The following is a 22,600-nucleotide window of genomic DNA, read 5'->3' as shown; positions in this document are numbered from 1 at the left end:
ATCTACCCTTTCTTCATCCTATTTCCTCAGAGCGTCAGTTAGATGAGTGGGTTAGAATGTGGGTGTTGTGATTTACAACTTATCCTTTGTGACAAGTGCCAACATGCACTAAAGAAGCTGGTTGCAGACAGAGGGCAAGAGGAGAAGAAAGAATCCTGAAGGGGGCCATTAATTCCCTCAGCCTGTAGGACAGAAGAATTCCTGTGTCTGGTTCAGAAGCATCGCTACGATTAGCACCAGTAACAACAGGGAGAATTTGCTGTGTGCTGGGCTCGGTTCTCTTTCTTCATGCTTATTTATTTACTCTGATTGCTCCATCTTACCAAGGAAAATGAGGCACATAGAGACTGAACGACTTACCCGAGGTTACCCAAGCTTAGCTTTAAATCCAGGCTCAGTGGCTCTAGAATCTTCTTTCTGAAATATCATGCTCCACTGAGCAGCATGGAAAGGAAGAATCAGGACTGCTATGGGGCCCAATGCCTATGAATTCTGGCTGGGGAATATTTGAAGAGCACTGTGCTTTATCCTTAGCGCCCCACAGCAACCAGCAGTTGAAGGTGATGTGATTAAGCCTGCTTAAACAGACTTGATTCTGGAAATGGGTTCTTCAACAGCACAAGAAGGAACTATTTCCAATAATGCTTTTCATGGAGAATTAAAGAAGACTATTATGTATCTTGAAACCAGAATTCCTGCATACTGAGCAATTGTTCTGGAGTCCTGCATAGAAGCAGTTATGCAGTCATGTGACCAGCAATGATGCACAAATACAAACATCTTTTTCGACTTCCCTTATTGGAGAGGAAACACTTTAATTGGATAAAAGATTTTGTCTTTAAACAGACTCCAAGAAAGAAAGAGAAGCCAGAGTCCTAACCAGAGTTGAATATGTAGAGTAAGGGGACATGGAAGTCAAAGGCAGCCTGATGAACAGAGGGAGCTGCTGAACAGCCCAACCCTGGACCTGGGGGAGGAAGACAGACCTCACTAGACTGAGCTACCAGTCAGATAGAAAAACACAGATGGCATTTTCAAGAAAGGATGTTGTAATAAGTTTGGAAAGCATCTTCCTCAAATGTCCTAAGAAGACTTGGAATGGCCAAAAATGATGGTTAAGCTCTCCTCAGGAGTATGGGGAAGAATAGCCAAGAAAGCAATCCTAAACTGTTCTTAAAATTCCTCAGTTTGAACATTCTCTCTTCACAGCAATACAAGACTTGCCCCCATCACTCTCACTGTCTACAGCAAGCCCCTAATGGGTCTCCATATTAAAATAGCCAGAATCATCTTTAAAAAATGTTGATCCAGCATGGTGGCACTTGCCTGTACTCCCAACACCAGAAGGCTGAGACAAGAGAATTTAGGAGCCAACCCTGGCTCAAAAAACAAAACAAAACAAAAAATAAATAAATAAATAACAACCATACACGTATTCATATATATAAAAAAAAATATTACATTAAGAATGCCTATCTGAATATGCTATTTCCCTGCTCTGGCCCTTGAGAGACCTGCTGTTCAGAAAAAGAACACTGAAATTCTTGGCCTTCCCACAGACACCCTGGAGGCCCCTGTGATCTACCTTCAGGTCTGCAGACACAGCTTTCCCTTGTCGATCCCGAACCTTTGTGATACCTGGGTACCCTTCCTCCCCAGCTTTGCCTTCTCTGGTCCTCAAAAGAGCTTGGCTGCTTCCCTGTCTGATGCCTTCAGAGCACCCACTAGCTTCCCCTCTCAGCAGATAGCACAGCCTATGGTAGAACCTTTATTGTGTGATGTGGTAACATCTGTTTCATCCATTATGACATGAGAAACTAATGATAAGCAGTTACATCTCCACAGTCTAGGTGTCTAAATTATATCCTCCTGTCTGAGCAGTGCATATCAGGATAGGGACAGCTTGGAGAAGTAACACAGCCAGTGAAAAGCAAAATAACCAGCCCTACTGAAATGTGTTTAACTCAGCATTTTCCTAATTCACTACAACACAAAGCTCCTGTTTGTGAAACATCTACCAACTTCTGTGGCATATCACCATGTGGTTACCCTGAAGTGACTTCCCTGTGTCTGTGTTCATGAATCACTATATGGGAGACTAAGAATACCTGCTAGGACTCTGATGTGCCTGAGACATGAACTACTGTTACATAAGGCACCAGCAAGCCTATGTGAGTTCATCACAAACACAGCTGGCACTGCACTGGAAAACTACAATACCATGTGAATCACAGTTGTGGGACAGGAAATACTGCTCAGGACATAGATATAGGGAGCATGGTGTCAAACTGGAGGACCCAGGGACATTGGTGATGAGTTCTTGAATCCATTCTTCAATTGAATGCATTATTTTGCAATTGACGGTCCCCGTGGTACAGTGGTGGTTTTGCAATTGAAAAGAGGACAAGAGAGTGAAATATATAATGATATAAACATCTGGTGAGCAGGACGAATGACATCAGGCAGGGTTTGGCAAGAGATGAAAGAGTTTTACACACTAGAGGGAAAATGCGTTTGACAGCAGGCATTAGCACAAGCAGGAAGAATCTGAAACTTTCTGAAGTTGAGGAAGGACAGGAAGGGAGGAAAGGATGCGATGGTAGACTGTGCTGGCTTTTTGAATGTTAACTTGACACAAGCTACAGTTATCTGAAAAGAAACCTCAATTGAGAAAATGCCCCTGTAAGATCGGGCTGTAAGGCATTTTCTTAATTAGTGATTGATGGGGTAGGGCCCAGTCCATTGTGGGAGATGCCGTTCCTGGGCTGGTGGTCCTGGGTTCTGTAAGAAAGTAGACTGAGCAAGCCAGGGGGAGCAAGCTAGTAAGCAGCACCCTTCATGGCCTCTGCATCAAGCTCCTGCCTCCGGGATCTTGCCATGTTTGAGTCCTTGCCTGACTTCCTTCAGTGGTGAACAGTGGAAATGTAAGGTAAAACCCTCTTTCCTCCCCAAGTTGTTCTGGTGATGATCTTTCATCACAGCAACAGAAACCCTAAGACAAAGACTAGAGTGGCAAGGACGCCAAATTAAAAAAAAAAAAAGTACAGGCGTCAAAATTCAGAGTTCGAATACAAGCATTATACCATCAAGCTGATATTGTTTATGAGATGTGGTAGCTGTAATAACACCATCACAAGACCTTCTGAGAATACAAGTACTCCTGTAGCTATGGGAAAGTAAGATTCACTTTAAAGAGAACTATTTAATTGTACACAAAGGTAGATGCTAAGCTACCTATCAGAACACCCATAACTTTCCAATAGAGTTTTGTTTTTTGTTTTTTGTTTTTTGTTTTTAATTTTTATCTCACGTACATTGGTGTTTTGCCACAGGTGTTGGGTCTCAGGAACTGGAGTTACAGACAGTTGTGAACTGCCATGTGGGTGCTGGGAATTGAACCAGGGTTCTCTAGAAGAGCAGTCAGTGCTCTTAACCAAAAAGCCATCTCTCCAGCCCCCCAATAGAGCTTTGAAATGAAGATATCATCCTCAGTCATGACAGAGCAGGCTATAGACAGTGATCTCTGGTGCTGGTCAAAGGTTTGTGGGGACTTACTCTGCTGGAATACTCCGGGGTTCTGGTGAAGTCTGAGATAGGGTGTTAGAACATGCTTCTCTATCTAATAAGATCCCTAGTTGATTTTGGAATGCAGCTAGATTTAATGGCCAGTTTAAAGTGTAATTTTTTAAATCAATAGAGACAGCAATTTCTTTGAAAGTTTTATCTATCTATCTATCTATCTATCTATCTATCTATCTATCTATGTATGTATATACACATGTATGGGTACTCTGTACACACATGTGGTGGCCATAAGAGAATATCAGGTGTTCTTTATCATTCTCTGCCTTTTTTGAGGCAGGATTATAATGATATTTTATTTGTGCACCCTAATAAAACTTATCTGGGGACCCGAGAACAGAGCCAGCCACTAAATTAGACATAGAGGTCAGGCATAGTGGCACACACCTTTAATCCTATCACTCGGAAGACAGAGATCTGTCTGGATCTCTGTGAGTTGAAGGCCACGCTGGAAACAGAGCCAGGTGTGGTGGCACACATCTTTAATCCCAGCCCTTGAGATCTCATGTCTTTGCTTGGGAAGGACACACTTCTTTAATCCCAGGAAGTAATATGGCAGGACACAGAAAGGTATATAAGCCATGAGGAAACAGGAACTTGCGCTCTGGAGGCTGAGGAGTTGGTAAGGTGAGGTTGGCTGTGGCTTGTTCTGGAGGCTGAGGAGTTGGTAAGGTGAGGTTGGCTGTGGCTTGTTCTGGTTCTCTGATCTTTCAGCTCTCACCCCAATATCTGGCTCCAGGTTTCTTTTTTATTAATAAGATTGTTTAGCAATTCATCTTAGACAGAGTCTCTCCCTGAACCTGAGGTTCATATTTCTCTCAGCTAGGCTGGAAGCCAGCAAACCCCAGCAATCTGCCTCAACAAGCCTTCCACCTCCTCTTTCCAGGGTGTTACAGGTGTGCTGTGGGAGCTGAACTCTGGCCCTCATGTTTGTGCTCAAGTGCTCTGACTCACCTAGCCATCTCCCCACTTCCTAGACTGCAGCAGCCTCTATGAAGGAAACTTGTCAACACCACACTGCAGAAATGGCAATTGGCAGACCAGTCAGCCACATGGGCACTTGCTAGATATCTTGTTTTGACAAAAGCATAGGGTTTGTTGAATTATTTACATGCTTATTTCTCAGAAAGTGAAGACAAGTGAGTGCTATTCTGGATACACTGTTGCTGTGAAAGGAGCAGTTGTTGTTATGGAAGTGACAAGACACTGGAGCCACATGATAAACTGTCCATAAGGACTGAGAATAGGTGAGTATGTCAGCTGTGAATCGAAGATTTGAGTGACTCTGATTTCAAAGTGATCTAGAAGGCTATCTATCTCAAGATAGGTCAAGAAAGAAAGAATAATTCTTAAAAGGGGAGGAATAGGAAGGGAAAAGAAAATTGCAGGTAAGTGACAGATTATTAAAAACTGAATTACACCTATGTCAAGAATGGCATGGGAGCAGAGGGTTAACAAAAGCGGAAACCTGTGAAGAAAGCAACCCACCTGGGAAGCTTTTTGACTATCCTTATGAGCACGTGTACCAATCAGCTAAACATTGGGGTCTATTGTAACTAGGAAAAGGGTCCTAGTTTTTAAAGCTATGATTAGAGTGAGAAGAGGATGACTGAGTTGACTAGGTGGATGTCTTCAGATAAGGAGGAACTTGACACAGAGGAGGTAGAGGAGTGTTAGCTTGAAATTGGAGAAAGAGACATAGAATTTCAGTTCAGGAGATAGGTCAGCTACTTGAAATGAATCTTTCCAGGAATAAATGAACTCTATTCTGTGTACTTATTACAGAAATTGTCATCTTGGTGGATTCTTGGTTGTTGTAAAATAGTTGAGAATGACAGCAGACATCACCCTGCTCGGAGTTTTTGCCATTGCTCACAGTCATCCTATGTGAGGAGGGCTGCCCATACCACCTTGAGAGCTGCCCATGCGTATGCAAGCTAGACCCATACCTTGGCTGCTAAGTTTTAAACGTTGAGCCACTGATTTTAAGTACTTGAGGTGAGTATCCTCTGCACAGGCATGACTTCAGTGTTCATGCTGAAGCCGCAATGACAGGGTATAGAAATTCTGTGGAGCTTTTGGAGAAAAGTGGGACGAGATGGGAACAGTCATGGAGAAACAACAGAGCTTCACAAAAAAAAAGAGGGTGGAGAGTTCACTCTTGGGCCTTTCCTGGACTCTTGGGCTCTCCTGTGTGGCCCATGCCCCTCACAAGCTGCAATCCCACAGCAAACATTAATAATCCCTTCGCTTGTCTTGCTGTAAGTAAGATGCACCCGTGGTAACTATAACACAGAAAAACGAATGTGAGAAGAACTGCCCAAGTTTTGTAGAAAATGTCTTTCAGCTTGTAAATATACAAAAGTTTTGTTCTGACATTTCATAAGTGTGTGAGACTGACAGGAATTTCAGCTAATATTCTAAATCAGACATCAAAAGTAATTTTAGTGTATACAAATAAATTATGATTATTATAGTAAAAGACCATTTCTGTGAAAAAGACATGGTGGAACAACATCCATTCCTCTTGACAACAGTGTCAGAAATGTAGATGTGAGGGACCCATGACATCCCCTCATGCTTTCTGTGAAAGTAACAGAAAGTTATGAAAGAGTATTTATGATGTGTGAAGATGTGTTGCAGCCAATGGCACCAACCCAAGGCACAGCGCCTGGTGTTCAGCATATCCGCCTCTTATTACTATTATTTTTAGCTATGGGAAACTCACATCTATATAACTTTTCTTACCTGTAAAATAAGAACAATATTTCCTGTGTTATCCAGCTATAATATATGCTTAGTAAATGGTGGCTATTATTATAACCTGGGTGTTCAAATAGTGACAGCTCCCAAATATTCCACAATAGATCCATTTAATCTAAAGCCAGTGTATTAGAGTATTTGAAGCAGGTGCCATCCTGGACGACATTTTTATCAATTACCTTTTAATTGAAAGTAAACTTTTTTCATACGATATATGCTGATCATTTTCCCTTCCCTCTTTTCCTCCAGATCCTTCCTACCTCCTCAATCTTCCAACTCTTTATCAATGATTTTTTTTGAAGAAGTTGTATGCCCATAGGTAATGGATAATGAATAATAGTCTAAAGAGTAATGAATGTGGATTTAGGGGGATCATGATGTGAATAAATCCCCGGACAAATTTAAACATAATTTACTAGGAGTAATGCCCTTTGGGACATTTTTAAGCTATATAAGCTCAGGTGAATAAGACTTATAAGCCACAAAGCTTAGCTGCTCTAACAGTTCACCTAAGAAGCAGCTGGGAGATTACAGGTCTTGATTTAACTTGGGTGGTAATAAACTTCATGTAACTTCTAGCTATAAGACCAGGAACATTTTAACCAAATAACATACTCTCAGGGAAGGCATCTCTGCCCAGGTTAATGGAAGGTTCTGTCTAGTTCTGGGGCCATGTTTAGGACACTCTGGCATACTGAAGAACACGTGGAGGGGGACTCCCGTGAAAGCTTGCCACTTGAGAATCAGTTTAGGAAATACAGGACAGAATTAGAGAAAAGAGGCCCTGGCCTCCTATCTTTGTTTGAGGCAAAGAACCCAGTCAAACCTCACTCTCTGCACATTTATGTCTCCTCATGGCCATCTGCCTCCTGCTAATCCACAACATGGCCCTGTTCAACCACACTAATCTTCCAGTGAACTGTCTTACCCTCACCTCCCTTGACCACTCTGACTACAATCTCTTACACCTCCATAATCCTCTCTTCGTTTCACTGAGCCAACCCCCTTTCTCTATCCCCTTCTCACCATTGAACCCCCCACTCCCCTCACTTCCCTCCCCACACTGACCTAACACCTCTAACACCTGCCAGGGGTGTTTACACATCAGCATGCGGATTTGTCCTAAATCTACTCCTTCTCTCCGTATCCTCAGCCACCTATTAGAAATGTCTTCTAAATGGAGATGCAGGTCAAACACGAAATCACATTATGAAACATAGACTGAATCCCTGGACTGACTTCACGTAGCTGCTTAGGCAATGTCCAGCTTCCCTAAACAAATGCCCTGTGCTCCCACTGAGATCCCATTTCTAAGCCTGATGGGTCTTGTTTGGGCCAGAGGATAAAATAATAAAGGGTAGGTTCATTTCCCAGTGAGGTTTGGACTGGACCTAATCCAGTCTTTTTATAGTTTTGGTTTTATTACTTCAAAATAACTAATTTCTGGGCCCAGGAATCGTCACTCATTGGAGGAAATGGCTAAGTCACTTGAAGGAAAACAAAACAAAACAAACCTTTAACTAGAAGTTATTAAAATAATGGGAGCTAGAGATTTTGTGCTTGTGGCTTTTTTCTCCTTTAATGGTTAATTTTTATTTTTAAATTTTCCATCATAGACCAGCCTCTGCCGCTATGGCTCTGGTCTTGCCCCTGGGCTTATAGCAATGGAAAAAAAAAATCTCTTTCTTTTGGCAACAATGTCGTTCTTTGGAAGGCTTTTCTGCACTTCTGTTTCTCATTCTGCATTTCTGCGCTTTCACCATCCACATTGCAAAAGAGCAATGCATGCCTGCAACATGACAGGCAAGCCATCACAAGGGACCTCTAACAGCTGTTCTGTAGCTGTTGGAACAGGCATTCTTATTCGAGTTTTCAAACACCTCTAAAAATTACCTGGTGTGATGCTTTGTTGCCGTTGCACCCCCAGGCAAGTCCAAAGAAGTGGGGTACAGTTCCTGGAAATGTTCGTTTCATTTCCTTCCCGCTGTGTCTCCCATCTAAAGACCAGTCCATTCACTTCCTCTTCTCTTTAGCTCTCTGCACTGGACTACCTCAAATTACAACTGTGGTGCCCACTGAGCATGGTGTTGGTTGCACACCCAGCATTTGACATGTTGCATGTTGTGGTTTGTGCTCAAAGCTGCAGGGCTGTACTGAAGGTATCGGAATTTACAAAGACATTGGTGTGGGATTCAGTTCTTTCTCATTCATTAATAGCTATCATCAGACTACAGCTAAATATGGTTGTGACGATTTAATCTCAGTTTCTCAAATTTGTACAAAGTCTCAATGTAAAGGAAGAACTTGGTCAAAGTATCAGACAGCTGGCCTGTCAAGAAGTTATGAGTTCAGGATGGGATGAGAGTCCTAACTGGTAAAACTTGCTAGTTAAATCGTGAGTGAAATCTCCTATGTGGAGAAAAGTATAATTCAGTTATGTAAACAAAACAAGATGGTTCCTGATCTGCTGGAGGCATCTGACTTGAGAGGAAGTTAAGCCGACCTTAAAACCATTGACAAGCCAGCCATGATACACACCTATAATCAATCCCAACATTTCGGTGGTAGAGGCAGCAGAAACAGGCTCTCAAGGTCAACCTCGGCTACCCAGCAAATTTGAGGCTAACCTGACCTACAACAGGAGACCCTATCCCCAAAGCCTGAAAGCCAAACAGCCACAAATGCCATTCAACTTCATGCTTGCAAATTTGCTGTGTAGTACATCTTATTTTCTTAGGGTAATTAGTGCATATAGCTTTCTAATGTGTGAATACTACTTTTACATACTTTTTTCCTACATATAGAATGAGGGATGCTTTATGTTTGCTTGATTGTTCTTTTTTTTTATTGTGACAGAATCTTATTATTATTTCTCAGGTTAGCTTCAGACTGACAATCCTCCTGCCCCAGCCTCCCAAGTGCTGAGATTACAAGTATGCCACACTTGGATAAAGTTTTTGTTAGATTTTGTTGTTGTTAATCCAAAAGAACTTCCCCCCAAACAAAGGAATCTCCTTATATTCTTGACCTCAAGCAAAAGTCTCTCAAAGAAAACATGCTCTCTCTTCTTTGTTTTTAAAGCTAACGTAATACTTGGAAAAGGCATGGTGATCTCAAACAACAGTAGAATCACATTAGTCTTTTAGTAAAACTGGTAAAGGAGAGTTAGGGAGAGAGTTTGCAAAGATTGTTCCTCTGGGAATGTGGCCTCAGCTTACTAATGCTGTCTCTGTAAGTCTTTGCAGGGGAGACTTTGAAACATCACAAATAGTTTATTTTCAGCAGGCATTGAACCTGGGATTTTGCACATTCCAGGCAAGCACTCTGCCACTAGCTAGATCCTCACTAATAATCTTTAAAAATCTTAAGTCATATAGTTGGTGGAAACCTTGGAAAGCATGGCATATATATATATATATATATATATATATATATATATATATATATATATATATATATAGTCAGAGTGGGTCCCTTACACTTCAGAAAAGGCGTCCAGCAAAAGCAGCAGAGGCGGACCCAGCAGTGTTCTATGTGAACAGCACAAAGGGAAATAAAGCTAACATGTCAGCTGACTCAACAGTGATGTTATTAACTATGGAAAATCGATGTCAAATTTATGCCAGTTGTTTAGATGAAGTTGTTGTACGATGCTTGAGAGTATAAACCAAGATCTAAGGTAATACTCACATGAGTGAACATTAATACTAAAATAAACCAAATAAGTGTCTTCCTAACTTTTAAGATCCTAATAATCCTAAAAGTTGCACATACAAGTCATCAGAACAACTTTCTTAAATGAAATTTCCCATGATAAAAATAGATTACCTCATATTCTACATTGCCTCATATTCTATATTTAATACTAAAACAACTTCTATTGCATGAGATTGCTTAAGAAACTTGAATTCATGTCAGAGATGGTTGTTTTTTATAACAAATAAAGTGTCTATTTTGCAAACACAAAATTGATTTAAATGAACTTGAATTTTAAAATATAAAAATAATATTTAGTACCAGGAAAATTAGGTATTAAATATATTCAAACATTTCTCTTATGTATAGAGATCAAACATAAAAGCAACAAACAAGATAAGAATTTTAAGTTAAGGTTAAAATGGTGCAATGAGAGATATGAAACACACACATTCATATAACACTGACAGTTGATATGTTACAGACATACATGGTGTGACTAGGGGTTTGATTCTGAAAAGGATGGAGAACTTCTAGCTTGGGTTTTTTTCAGTTGGTATGAACATGGAATCATGTATTGAGCTTCAGAACACTTACCTCTAAATAATCTGTGGAGCAGTTTACATCATTTTCCACTTCGAATTCCAGAAATGTGTAGTTCACAGTGTTGCCTTTTGTTGCTTGGATGGTCCAGTTACAACGTTGATCATTATCATAGGGCTTTGGATAATTTATGCTCTCCAAGATGCCATGGGTTTTATTCACTATTACTACATTGTCACATACTGTAGGAAAAAAAAAACAGCCATGAGTGTTAAGAAGAGCTCTCACACATATCACAATGTCTCTGAGATACATATGAAGTTCCTATTTAACAAAACACCAACATTTTTCCACTTTTCCCTCTAGATTAATAAATATATATGTATATGTATACACAGCATGGCATTTTTAAGCTGAAGGAGACTCCATTTAGAATAATGTGAAATAATATTTAGGTAAATTGAAGTATCAAAATGTCATGAAAATGGAACAGCTACACTAAAATAGACATCCAGTTCCTATCTATTGTTGGACAAATAACTTGCCTCTACTCTGATCTCTCTGCTCTTTTTAGAAACATGTGGTGAGCATTCTATGTTTTCTAGCTTCAACATTTAGAAGAAATGAACATTCGGATCTTTGAACTCAACAGTTAGGAATATATGGCCTTTGTGAATGGTACATGAGTAACACCTAGAACATCAGCTATCTGTATGAGCGTCAGCAAAGACTCTGCTGTCCCTCAAGTTATTTATCATGAAATTCTGAGTGAACAGAGGGAGCACAAAGTAGGAAAGAAGAAATCAAACGCCTCAATTATGAACGATTTTTGAAATATCACAGGTAGCCTTTTCTTAAGATTTTTATCAAAACCACACAAATGGCTCGAGCTATGTCTAATCCTGGCATTAGGCACCAAATCTAACCAATTGAAATGACCTGAGCAAAGTAAATGCATCACTCTTCTCATTGTCTATATTTTTAAAAATTATTTTCTATTTCTTTATTTATGATGTGCAATAAAAAGAAGATGAGAAAACAAAAATTGAAAGAGCTGTCTCTGCGATGTGTCTCCTAGACATTTTCTACTCCACACTGAATGTGGTGACACCACTTAGAGATTTGGGGACGTAGCGTATGGCCCTTCAACTTCTTCCTTTGCTGCAGCAGGCACAATAACCAGCTGCATTCTTCTGAAAATCTTCAGGCTACATTTTTGTTAGAGGATTTCTCAGTAATATTTTTTGCTTTAGAAATGTGTGGGAGAGTACTCCCATAGGCGATGGGAACCATAGGCCTGGTGGCCAGGTCAAAACAACAATCTGCATTCCACACCTACTCAGGTGGCTCTCACTTCTCAACAATCACACTGTCCACAAAATCTCCAATTTCAAATGGCAAGTGGGTTTTGTTTGTGTGTGTGTGGTGGGGGAGGGGAGTGGGCAGGAACTCATGTAGCACAGGCGAGCATTGAGCTAGCTACATAGTTAAGGATGACCCTGAACTTCTGACCCTCCTGCCTCCACTTCTCAAATACTGGAATCCTACACACATGCCACCACACTTAGTTTTATGACGTGTTGGAGATGGAATTTAGAACTTCACACTAGGCAAGCACTCTGCTGACTGATCCACATTCCCAGCCTCTGCTTCTATCTGTGAGTACTGATATTGTGTATATAAAAACTATTAGAAGAAAAGTAAAAAAAGAGATAGAGAGTGGCTTTAATAACCTGATAATAACCAAGAGAAAGCGAGGCAAAGCAGTGACAAAATTAAAGGAACTACCACATGCGCAGTCAAACAGATGGTCACCCCATGGAGCATTACAGAGCAGTTTGCATATAAAATAATGATTAATTTCTGAAGAACAAAGCTATACAGAAAATCTCAGTATGCCAGGGGAAGGAGGTGGACAAGAAAGGGAATGGGAAGATATGGTCCACAATAAAGAACGTATCTTCCCCATGCATGCTTCTCTAGTTAGTAAAACTAAGGCAGAGGACAGAACCTAGGCTAAGAGGTTAGTTTGTTCGTTGGACCAATGTCTCATGAAAGGATTGTGAAATGTGGCATGAGTGAAAACCAGGAATCATTAGAGCATCCCACGACCTGGAGCTGAACTTCAGCCCTCTCTGAGTCTCTTGGTTTAGTAGATGCTTTGTGATACGAGACTGGGTTTAATATGTATGCGTTTTTCCTTCCAATGACTTCAGAGTTTTCACATAAGAACTCAAGACTAATTTCAAAGGCTCAAACCACTGGTTAACGTTATCTGGGTTGTTTCACTGAGTCTGGTGGTCTGCTGGGGGTTCTTCGCTGCTGGAATTTGTACTTACTCTGCCGGTATTTTACTTCAAAGCCACGTCCTTGCTGACCTTCATCTGTCCTCAGTTTCAACAATATGCTGTCTCTACTGGTACGGATGGGAGCTGGTGTTGTGTCTCCACAGAGTTTATGTATCAGATGGGACCTGGTACTTGGGCCATCGTACACCTTTAATAAGACATTTTACACATCAGACGATCAAGGCTATGATTGTAAAGGACTTTTCAGTAAAGAAATGGGGACAAAATATATGTATTCTTTAACAAAACAATAGTTCTAAATTATATCAAAGTGTCTCTAAACTTGGGCAATAAATGTATGACAGTAAGTAAGTGAACTAAGATTGAAATCTGAACATGCAAAATGAAAGTTCAATACAAACTTTGAGACCATAACTGATATGTGTTGCTTTTTTATTCCAAAATGCATAATTTGAGAAACTTCAGTCCATTTTATTTATAGGATTCTAGAGGGGTGAATTGCAGGAACTATAAAAAGACATAGCTAGATGAGTTTATTATTTCCTCTAATTCACCTCAATAGTTCAGTCAATTGTAAGCTTTCAAAGCATACATAATAAAGTTATGTAGATTATGCTTAGGACAAGGTCCATAACTACTCAGGATATTTTTTACCAAATCTTTATAGCTTATAGTAAAATACCTCAAATAATTAATGTAGTAAGTCATTCAGTATCCATTCTATGTAGAAGATTTTCATTTTACCACATTTCTTTAAGGTTTAACTTCATTTAATTTTTTTATGTGGATGTTCCTCTACTTATATCTTGCTTCTTTTTGAATCTTAAAAATATTTTTTAAATGTATCTTGTGCATTGAGTAAGGAGGGAGCATCAAACAGCACAGAGTCTCATTGTACATACAGCCAAGTAATCCAGAGAGCAGCTGGGGTGATGCTCCAGGTGGAAGTCTTGGAATTCGAGCTGGAAAGCACTGCCATGGCTGGCTTCCAGCCGCCAGTAGCACTCAGAGCTGTGGTAGTAGGGCATCGGGTAGTTGGGGGATGTGATCAACCCCGTGGGGGTGGTGAGATTGCCTCCACAGCCTATGGGGGGAAACAGTGAATGAAACATGGCCTTTTCCCCTGCAAGATTAAGATTAATCATCCTGCTGCTACTCTGCTCTTCTTCATATGCTGACCTCTCTCCAGTGCTGGGGAAGGAGGAGCCCAAGGCCTCACACAAGCTAATCAAGAGTTCCAACACTGAGACTCACACCTCAAGTCTTTAGCTTTCAGACACAAGAACTCATTATGCAGTCCAGCCTTGCCTCAAACTTGGGGTCCTCCTGCCTCTGCCTCCCTGGGGCTGGGATTGTAGGAGTTCGCCACCACACCCAACCTGTGCTCCTCTTTAACCTGTGCTCCTGCTCCTCACAGAACAGGAGACCATCTAAAGTTCTGCTTCACATTGGTGGACTTTCCTTTTACCAGTCAAAATGAGTAACTTGATGAATTTCCTTGGGAATTAGAGCTTTCCTCTTCCTTCAAAATATATGCTGCTGTTAATGTCCAAAGACATTTGTAATGTTGGAATTTATTATAAAGAATGATAAAAGTTAACTAGGAAAGTGGACAAGGGGTGACAGAGACTGACAATGAAAAAAACCATTCAGCTTGGCTTCTCCAGTAAAAAGTCAAGTCTTTGCTACTTACCTGTTGATACTGCGTCCCAGTAAACGAAGAAACCCCTCCTTGTGTCCACTCTATCACTCTTAAACCTCAGCCATAGCTTGTTACTCTGAGAGATGATTTTAGGAGGCAAAACTGAGCCGCAATAATATCCAAGGAGTGGTGAAGTTTCGTAGCCTCCATCTCTGTGACAGGTACAGAAATGAATGGATTAAGTTACAGTTGGGCTGCAGCATACATACAATAAACACACAACATATTCAAAGTATGGGGATGCAGATGAGCAGCTGATCTCCTCAGCTAGCATCTCCTAAGCATTACTTTAAAAGACATCGTTTCAAGTTCTCAGGTCTTGGTTCTTCACTGACTAGAATTTGAATGACTTAATAAAGAGTATCTATTATTTATGGCTTGTGTGGCATCTTTATATCAGCTGCAGAGAGAATGTATTTGAAATTCACCTTCTCAAAGCCTCTGTCAAAAAGATCAGAGAATACAGAATATAGAATTAGATCAGAGAATACAGAATATAGAACTAGTTATCCACAGTATAAACCAGTATTTTTAATTTTTAGAGAGAAATATTACATATTTCTTACTGATTTTGAAATCTTCAAGATGTAATATAATATATTTGTTATATTTGGAACAATTGTAGAGATAATTGCTGTGGGATGGTCTGTATGTCAAATGTGTTGCTCTGATTGGTCAATAAATAAAACACTGATTGGCCAGTGGCCAGGCAGGAAGTATGGGTGGGACTAACAGAGAGGAGAATTGAGAGAACAGGAAGGCGGAAGGAGACACAGCCAGCCGCTACCATGACAAGCAGCATGTGAAGATGCCGGTAAGTCATAAGCCACGTGGCAAGGTATAGATTTATGGAAATGGATTAATTTAAGTTATAAGAAGAGTTAGCAAGAAGCCTGCCACAGCCATACAGTTTATAAGCAATATAAGTCTCTGTGTTTATTTGGTTGGGTCTGAGTGGCTGTGGGACTGGCAGGTAACAGAGATTTGTCCTGACTGTGGGCAAGGCAGGAAAACTCTAGCTACAGATAATTATTTTCCTAAGAAGTTTGGGGGGGAGCTTTAAATCTATAGGTTTTTTTTTAAAGATGATTCATTGAATGTTAAAGCCAAGTGCTTAGTTGCTATAAATTAAGAAAATTAAGCTAAGCATGAAAGTTCCCACCTATAATCACAGCACTCAGTAGGCTGAATCAGGAGAATTTCTGTGAGTTTGAGGGCAGCCTAGACTATCTAGTGAATTCTGAACCACCTCAGGCTATAAAGTGAGACTCTTAAGCTCCCCCTCCCCTCAAATAAAATTATGTTAGTTTAGTTTGATATGGTTCAATTATAATTTGTTGATTTGGTATCTTACTTTATAGCAAAGAATAAAATTTATTATAAAGTGTTAAAAGATCCCAAGTTCAAAATAAGAAGTCAAATATTTTATATAGTTGTCTGCCAAAATAATCAGCCTAATATTACTTGATGTAATGATATAAGAATATAGATAGATAGATATATACTAATATACCATTGCCAGTGATATAATTTTTTTAAAAATTACATTTATTTAAAGTGCAAACAGTAAAAGAAAATGTCAAGCACTGAAATCCACAATTCTAGACTTTTATTATTTAAAAACAAGATAAGGTTGCTATTATACCAACGATTTTAGTGATATTATTAGAGTAAATGGACAGCAAAGACCCAAAACCTTAGACTGATTTTACATAAAGAATGAAGGTACTTGACTATGGTGGTAGGTGTTGATTACCAACTTGACACAACCCAGAATCACTTGGGATCAGAATCTTAATGAGACTACTGGGTTGGTCTGTGGCCATGTCTTTGGGGTGTGGTCTTAATTAAATTAGCCAACATGGGAAGAATGAGCCCACGGTAGGTGACATGATTCCCTAGGCAGGGGTTCCTGAGCCATATGAGATAGAGAGAGAGAGAGAGAGCTGAGCACAAGTAATGAAGTAAGCTAGCAAGAAGCGTGTGTGCATTCATTTCTTTTTGCTCTTGACTGTGGGTGTGATGTGGCTAGCTGAGTTCATGGCATCTTGCTCACATGCTATGACAGACTGGAACCTGAAATTGTGTGCTACAATAAAGCCTTCCTCACCTAAGTTTCTTTTGATCAAGGTATTTTATCACAGCAACAGAAATGAAACTAAATGTCAACAATAGTGAGCACATTTCGGAATAGTAGTACATCTGTTTCCTTTGCCTAAATAATATCTGAAATTTATTATAAAATATTTCTAATATGAGAATTTGAAATAACTATCAGGGGCCGAGTAGATGGCTCAGTAGTTAAGATTACTCTATTCTTACAATAGACCAGAGTTCAATTCCCAGTATCCACAATGGGTAGCTCACAACCACGTGCAACTCCAGAGGATCCAACATCCTCCTCTGGCCTTCACAGGCAATGCACTTACATACACACAACCATACCCCCACACATGCATATAAACATAATTTAAATCAAGAAAGTAAAGTCTCAAATAACCACCAAATCTTATACAATTTCTTCTTTTCTTCTATATTTAATTTAAAATGATAAATTTTATATGCCATAAAAGATAACTTTACAAAACTTTCCATGTTTCCTTTAATCTTTTCTGAGAAGATTATTGATGAAAATAAAGGTTATAATGAAATAAAAGCCATACCTGATTTCCAGAAAATCGAAACACTGTTGCCCTGAGCCCTCCTCCAGTTCAAAGTTTACAAAATCTAATTCAATCTGTTCGTTGAATCCCACTGTGATCCTGTAAGTGCAATCGAAGTTATTGGGGTAATTTCTGGGGTAGTTTGGGGAGTTGATTTCTCCATAGTTATCTGTATAGTCTTCTAAGCATACTGTGAAAAGAAACAGAGAGAAATGGGAAACATTATACATTTGCATATGTCCAGTTATGTGCAATGCATTAATTTGAGCCCCTGTACTTGAATTCAGTAGTATTTTTTATTGTTCAAAGATTTATTTCATTTTTGAAACAATGCTTTTAAAATTTCAGATGCAACCAAATCCTATATCTTAACAATGTGGCAAACATAGTCACATATTTTGACAGGATAACAGTTTTATCTTAGAAATGCTACAATTTTTCTAATTCATATAAATTACCATAAACATTAAAATTGGGTTAAACTATGCAGATATCGGGGGGGGGAAATAATTCACTTCTGTACTTTTCTTCATAACTTCCCTTTATAAATGTATGTATTTATGAGAAATGACCAGGTAGGAGTCTTAGTCATGGAGGAGGTATAGGAGACCAGAGCTAGGTTTGGTAATGCACATCTAAAGTTGAAGGGACTTTCCATCAAAGCCTGTCTCAAGTACAGACAGGCCATGAAAACAAGCAAGCCACCGATCACCTGATCTCCGTGCCCTCATTTCTATGATGGAGATGGCTAATAACTTTGGGTATTGTGTTAAGAGAATGAGATGATGCAGCTAAAGTATCTAACTTACCATAAACATGTGGCAATAATCATCATTATACTTCAAAATAGAAAGAGCCTAATAAAAGTGTAATTATGAAGAAGAGTATGTTTAACTATTACCATGAAATGATTAGCAGCCCACCTGGAATGCTGCATCCTAATTAAATAGCAATGGCTCTCCAATTTGTTTGAACTTTGCCTGTTCAGTTTCTTCAGACTATGTTAAATAAACAGCCCATCACTCCCTCATGCCCTTACAATCCATGATGTTTTATAAAGAAAGTCTAGCTTAACTGTGCTATTCATCTAGCTTCAAGTTTCACCCAGTAATGACCTAAATCTAGGTCCTTGGAGTAGACAGAATCCATGACGAAAGGCTGTAAGAAGAATGAGCTATTATATTTTATTGCAAATGAAATAAATGCTGAGGCTGTGTAGTTACATTTCCCTAATTGTTGCCATATATTCATCCAGAATGGGGCAGGGGACATCATTGGTATTGGGAACACAAAGACACATATAAAATGTTATAGGCTCTACTATTTATGTGTGTCCTGTGAAGTAACAAACATTGGTTAAATATTTGAACTTACTCTAAAAACCAAGGCTTTAGTTCATTGAGAAGGCTCACAGTGACAGTTCACTCAGAAAGGAAGCCAAGAAAGGAGGGAGTGAAGGAAGGTAAGAGGGGGGGAAGAAAAGTTGTCCAGGATGAGAGAGGACAGTATAAGGTATGGGAAGAGACTTATCCTAAGTGCTTCATACCGAGTTATGAAAATTATAGATAAAAATCATCAGACTAATGGGCTGTAAACGAAATTTAGGACACAATGTTGCTGAAATGACAAAACTAACAAACTCATGAGTCCAAACACAGTTTAGTGTCAGCCAGTTATTCAAATATCTAAAGCAAATTGTCTCTTCAATTAGAAAACGAATTAGTTAATATTCACCCAAAGAAACTAAAGCAAAAAAAAAAAAAGTAAACAGGACTTGAGGGTCACCTGCTGTGAGGACTACAGTAGTGAGTCTGTCCAGGTGGGCAACCCCCATCCCCAGCTGCATGTGTGTCCTCCCCTCAGACCCACTTGCACTCTGGATCCAAGGAAATCCTTGTGCAAGAGAAGACAGAAGACTGCCAGTCTACAGTCAAAGAGAAGACCAGCTTCGTGCCCCACCGGCCAGAACTTTTGAACAAGCTCTCAAAAGAAACAAATTAAACAAGTAATGCACTAAAAGAAGTTACGTAGATGAGAAGTGAAATCAAGTAAAATGGAGTAGAAATAGAGAGGGAGTAAAAGAGGAAGAGTCACACAGAGTCTCCGGCCAGCCAAAGAGCAGACTCATGAAAACAGTGCAAATAAATTTGATAAATTTGTTCACAGCCGCAAACTGCCATAGCTGACTCAAAAGAAAATACTAAGATCTTCCATGGCCTCGATCCACCAAAGAAATTCAATCTGTCATTAAACACCCTTCTACAAAGAAAACAGTGTACTCAAACAGCCCCTGGTGATAGTCAAGCAAGTTAAGGAAATATTACACTACTCAGGCTTAGGACACCCTAATTGTCAGGCTAGAAACCTCATCCAATGACTGAGGGAACTGGATGCAGAGATCCACCGCCAGACCTCAGGTGGAGCTCCAGGAGTCCAATTAGTAAGAAAGAGGAGGGTTTGTATGAGCGAGAATTGTTGAGACCAAGATAGGAAAAAGCACAGGGACAAATAGCCAAATGAATGGAAACACATAAACTATGAACCAATAGCTGAGGAGCCCCCAACTGGATCAGGCCCTCTGGATAAATGAGAGAGTTGATTAGCTTGATCTGTTTGGGAGGCATCCAGGCAGTGGGACCGGGACCTGTCCTCAGTGCATGAACTGGCTGTTTGGAACCTGGGGCTTATACAGGGACACTTGGCTCAGCCTGGGAGGAGGGGACTGGACCTGCCTGGACTGAATCTACCAGGTTGAACTCAATCCTCAGGGGAGTCTTTGCCCTGGAGGAGATGGGAATGGGGGGGTGGGCTGGGGGGAAAGTGGGGGGGAGGGCAGGAGGGGGGAGGACAAGGGAATCTGTGGCAGATATGTAAAATTAAATTATAAAATAAAATAAAAAAAACAAGGATGGACTATATGATATTGTAATAAATTAGAAAAGAAACAAAGATATCACACTGTTTGGCTGATATATAAGAAGGCCATATATACAGAAATAATATAACTGTGGATATGAGGATCTGGGGAGAAGTTGGGAGATGTTGTAAAGGTATACAATGCAGGAAGCCTGTAAGATATGGAAATCTATCAGTTAATAAGATTGTATATAGTGATGATTTCTAACAAATGAGTAAATTTAATCGATCTTACAATTACTCATATAAAGACACACACACACACACACACACACACACACACACACACACACACACACACCAACTCCACCCATTGAGTTATCTCTCCAGCCCTATAATTCCTAGTTTTCCTACAGAGGGAATGTCAACCTAAACTAGTGAGAGATTTAAAAATATGACAATTAAGCACTATTTTCATTCTAAGGACCAACACACTGGTGAGTGTGCATGCACACACATACACACACACACACACACACACACACACACACACACACACACACAAACCCAGAAAAGAATTGGTGGGCTATTGGCACACACAAACATAAGAAAATATTTAAGATTTACTAGAGGAAAATATTTTAGAGATTAATAGATTTGAAAAAAAAACTTTTCCAAAAAAATATCTGAGCATGCAATATCAGAAATTTCCAAGCTATACAAGCAAGGGAGGAAGGGAGACCTGACCACTGCCCAAGGTGTTCCAAGTCAAGCTGGCACTAACAGCGGGCTGACTGTCCTTGGCCTTACTTTCAATCTATAGTAAATAGGACCTTCAGACATGAGCACCATCGTTCATCATGTCATTTTGTAATAGCTTTTTTTTTTTTAAATGAACTATAAAGACGAATTCAATCAGATCCATTTGAATTGCTCAGTAAAAGTTTACTCTGGACCTTAATCAGAATTTCTAATTGAACTCAGATACCTGAGTTTATAAGAAGATAATCTCCTTTTTCTGAGGAATTTTTAAAATGACCATTAGAGTCTGAGAATGCTGTTCTTACCACATTTAAATTTAAAAAATAGAAAACAGATTGTTCTCTGCCCATTTCTTTGAAATAAATTCCCTGTGGCCCTCTTGGCATCCCTTCTTAACTTCATGCATTCTCTTTCTAGGCTCATTCCAAGATGCCCATTGAAAACTAGCACTAAATACTCACTGGGGTGTAAGAGGGAATGAAAAGGATGGGAGATCCCAGTGGATTCACCTTTTTATACTTATATTTGTTCATAATATTGTACTTTGGACCAGCTTTAGTCACTTCTCTGGATAATTGTGAAGCTCTTCTCTTTGCAAAAAAGTAAGAAACATTCATCACAGTTCTACTGTAGCCCTGTGACAATAGAAATGGACTACACAGTGAAACCTGGTTGTTTAGTTTCGCTCTTAGACAAGCCAGCTCTTTATTCTTAGATGACAGAGTCAACATTCTAGACTGAGATCTCCCTCATTAAAAGATTAATCGGGGTAGACTGTGCTTTGTACTTTATTGACACATCATAAAAATAAATTCAATCATGCCTACTGAGATTGTCAGATTTTGTGAAGAGACGCCTAACTTTGTATGATAACTCTGATACTTTCCACTCTTTTGTTTTTATTCAACTCCAGAGTTTTAATAAATGAATCAGGAATTAGTTTGAAAAATAATTGAGTAATTGTGAAATAATATTATTTAATCTTAAAGTTTAAGTTCATTTCGGCCCTTATTTATACTTGTAAAGTTCTTTCTTATTAGTTCTATATTTAATCAGTGGATAAGTAATAGATGTTAATAGGATATGATTATAACTTAAATGGTAAAGTATATTAACTATATTATCTCAATATCCAAATATTTTCTACTTTATTCTAGTAAATGCTGAATGTTATAATTGGTGGTAAGGAGTTGTTTAGAGTTTCTACCCAACATCATTACTTTTGTTATGTCTTTGGTTTTGATCTCCCCAGGCACATTTGAATGAGAACTGCAGCTGCATGCTTAGAGAGGGAGTCAGAGCATGAACAAGAGGATCTCCTTCCTCCCAAACACATATTTAAGAGCTGATATCATAGCCTTATGGCAGAAACTACAGATGGAAGTGTAGCTGGATTCAAATCAGGAAATTTTGACTCTATCAAATGAAGACAGGGCAGATTCAGGGGGAAACATCCAAGGGCTGTACTAAGAAACTAAACATCAACAGTTCAAACCATCATCATCACCCTAAAACTAATGTCTGCCAGAGGAATAAAATAGGTTACAGGCCAGTGACTGGTGTCCTCTGGTGCTTTTATCTGACATGATTTCAGTCTACAGAAAATACCCAGAAAAAGATGCTACCTGAAAACGAGAGCCCTCACCTCTGTCCTTCTAGCCAGCAGCTCATTTCATCCAGGCTCCTGGGACACTAGTCTGCTGCCTGGCAACCACCCACTTAAC

The 22,600-nt window shown here is 39.6% G+C and overlaps 1 protein-coding gene across 1 annotated transcript in view; it reads right to left on the bottom strand.

Moving 5' to 3' along the window:
• Positions 1 to 22,600, bottom strand: part of Cubn (cubilin) — a 226,113-nt gene that overhangs the window by 148,704 nt on the left and 54,809 nt on the right. The window contains exons 23-27 of the mRNA XM_006985936.4: positions 17,259 to 17,448; positions 14,587 to 14,747; positions 13,796 to 13,977; positions 12,924 to 13,080; positions 10,639 to 10,826 (exon numbers count right to left, since the gene is read on the bottom strand). Coding sequence (XP_006985998.2) covers positions 10,639 to 10,826; positions 12,924 to 13,080; positions 13,796 to 13,977; positions 14,587 to 14,747; positions 17,259 to 17,448 — 878 coding nt within the window. The remainder of the gene's footprint in view (positions 1 to 10,638; positions 10,827 to 12,923; positions 13,081 to 13,795; positions 13,978 to 14,586; positions 14,748 to 17,258; positions 17,449 to 22,600) is intronic.

Source organism: Peromyscus maniculatus, chromosome 5 (assembly GCF_049852395.1).
Source record: "Peromyscus maniculatus bairdii isolate BWxNUB_F1_BW_parent chromosome 5, HU_Pman_BW_mat_3.1, whole genome shotgun sequence".
In the NCBI taxonomy this organism is placed as follows: domain Eukaryota; kingdom Metazoa; phylum Chordata; class Mammalia; order Rodentia; family Cricetidae; genus Peromyscus; species Peromyscus maniculatus.
The sequence above is the reverse complement of the archived record's forward strand: the minus strand, read 5'-3'. Positions and strand labels throughout refer to the sequence as shown.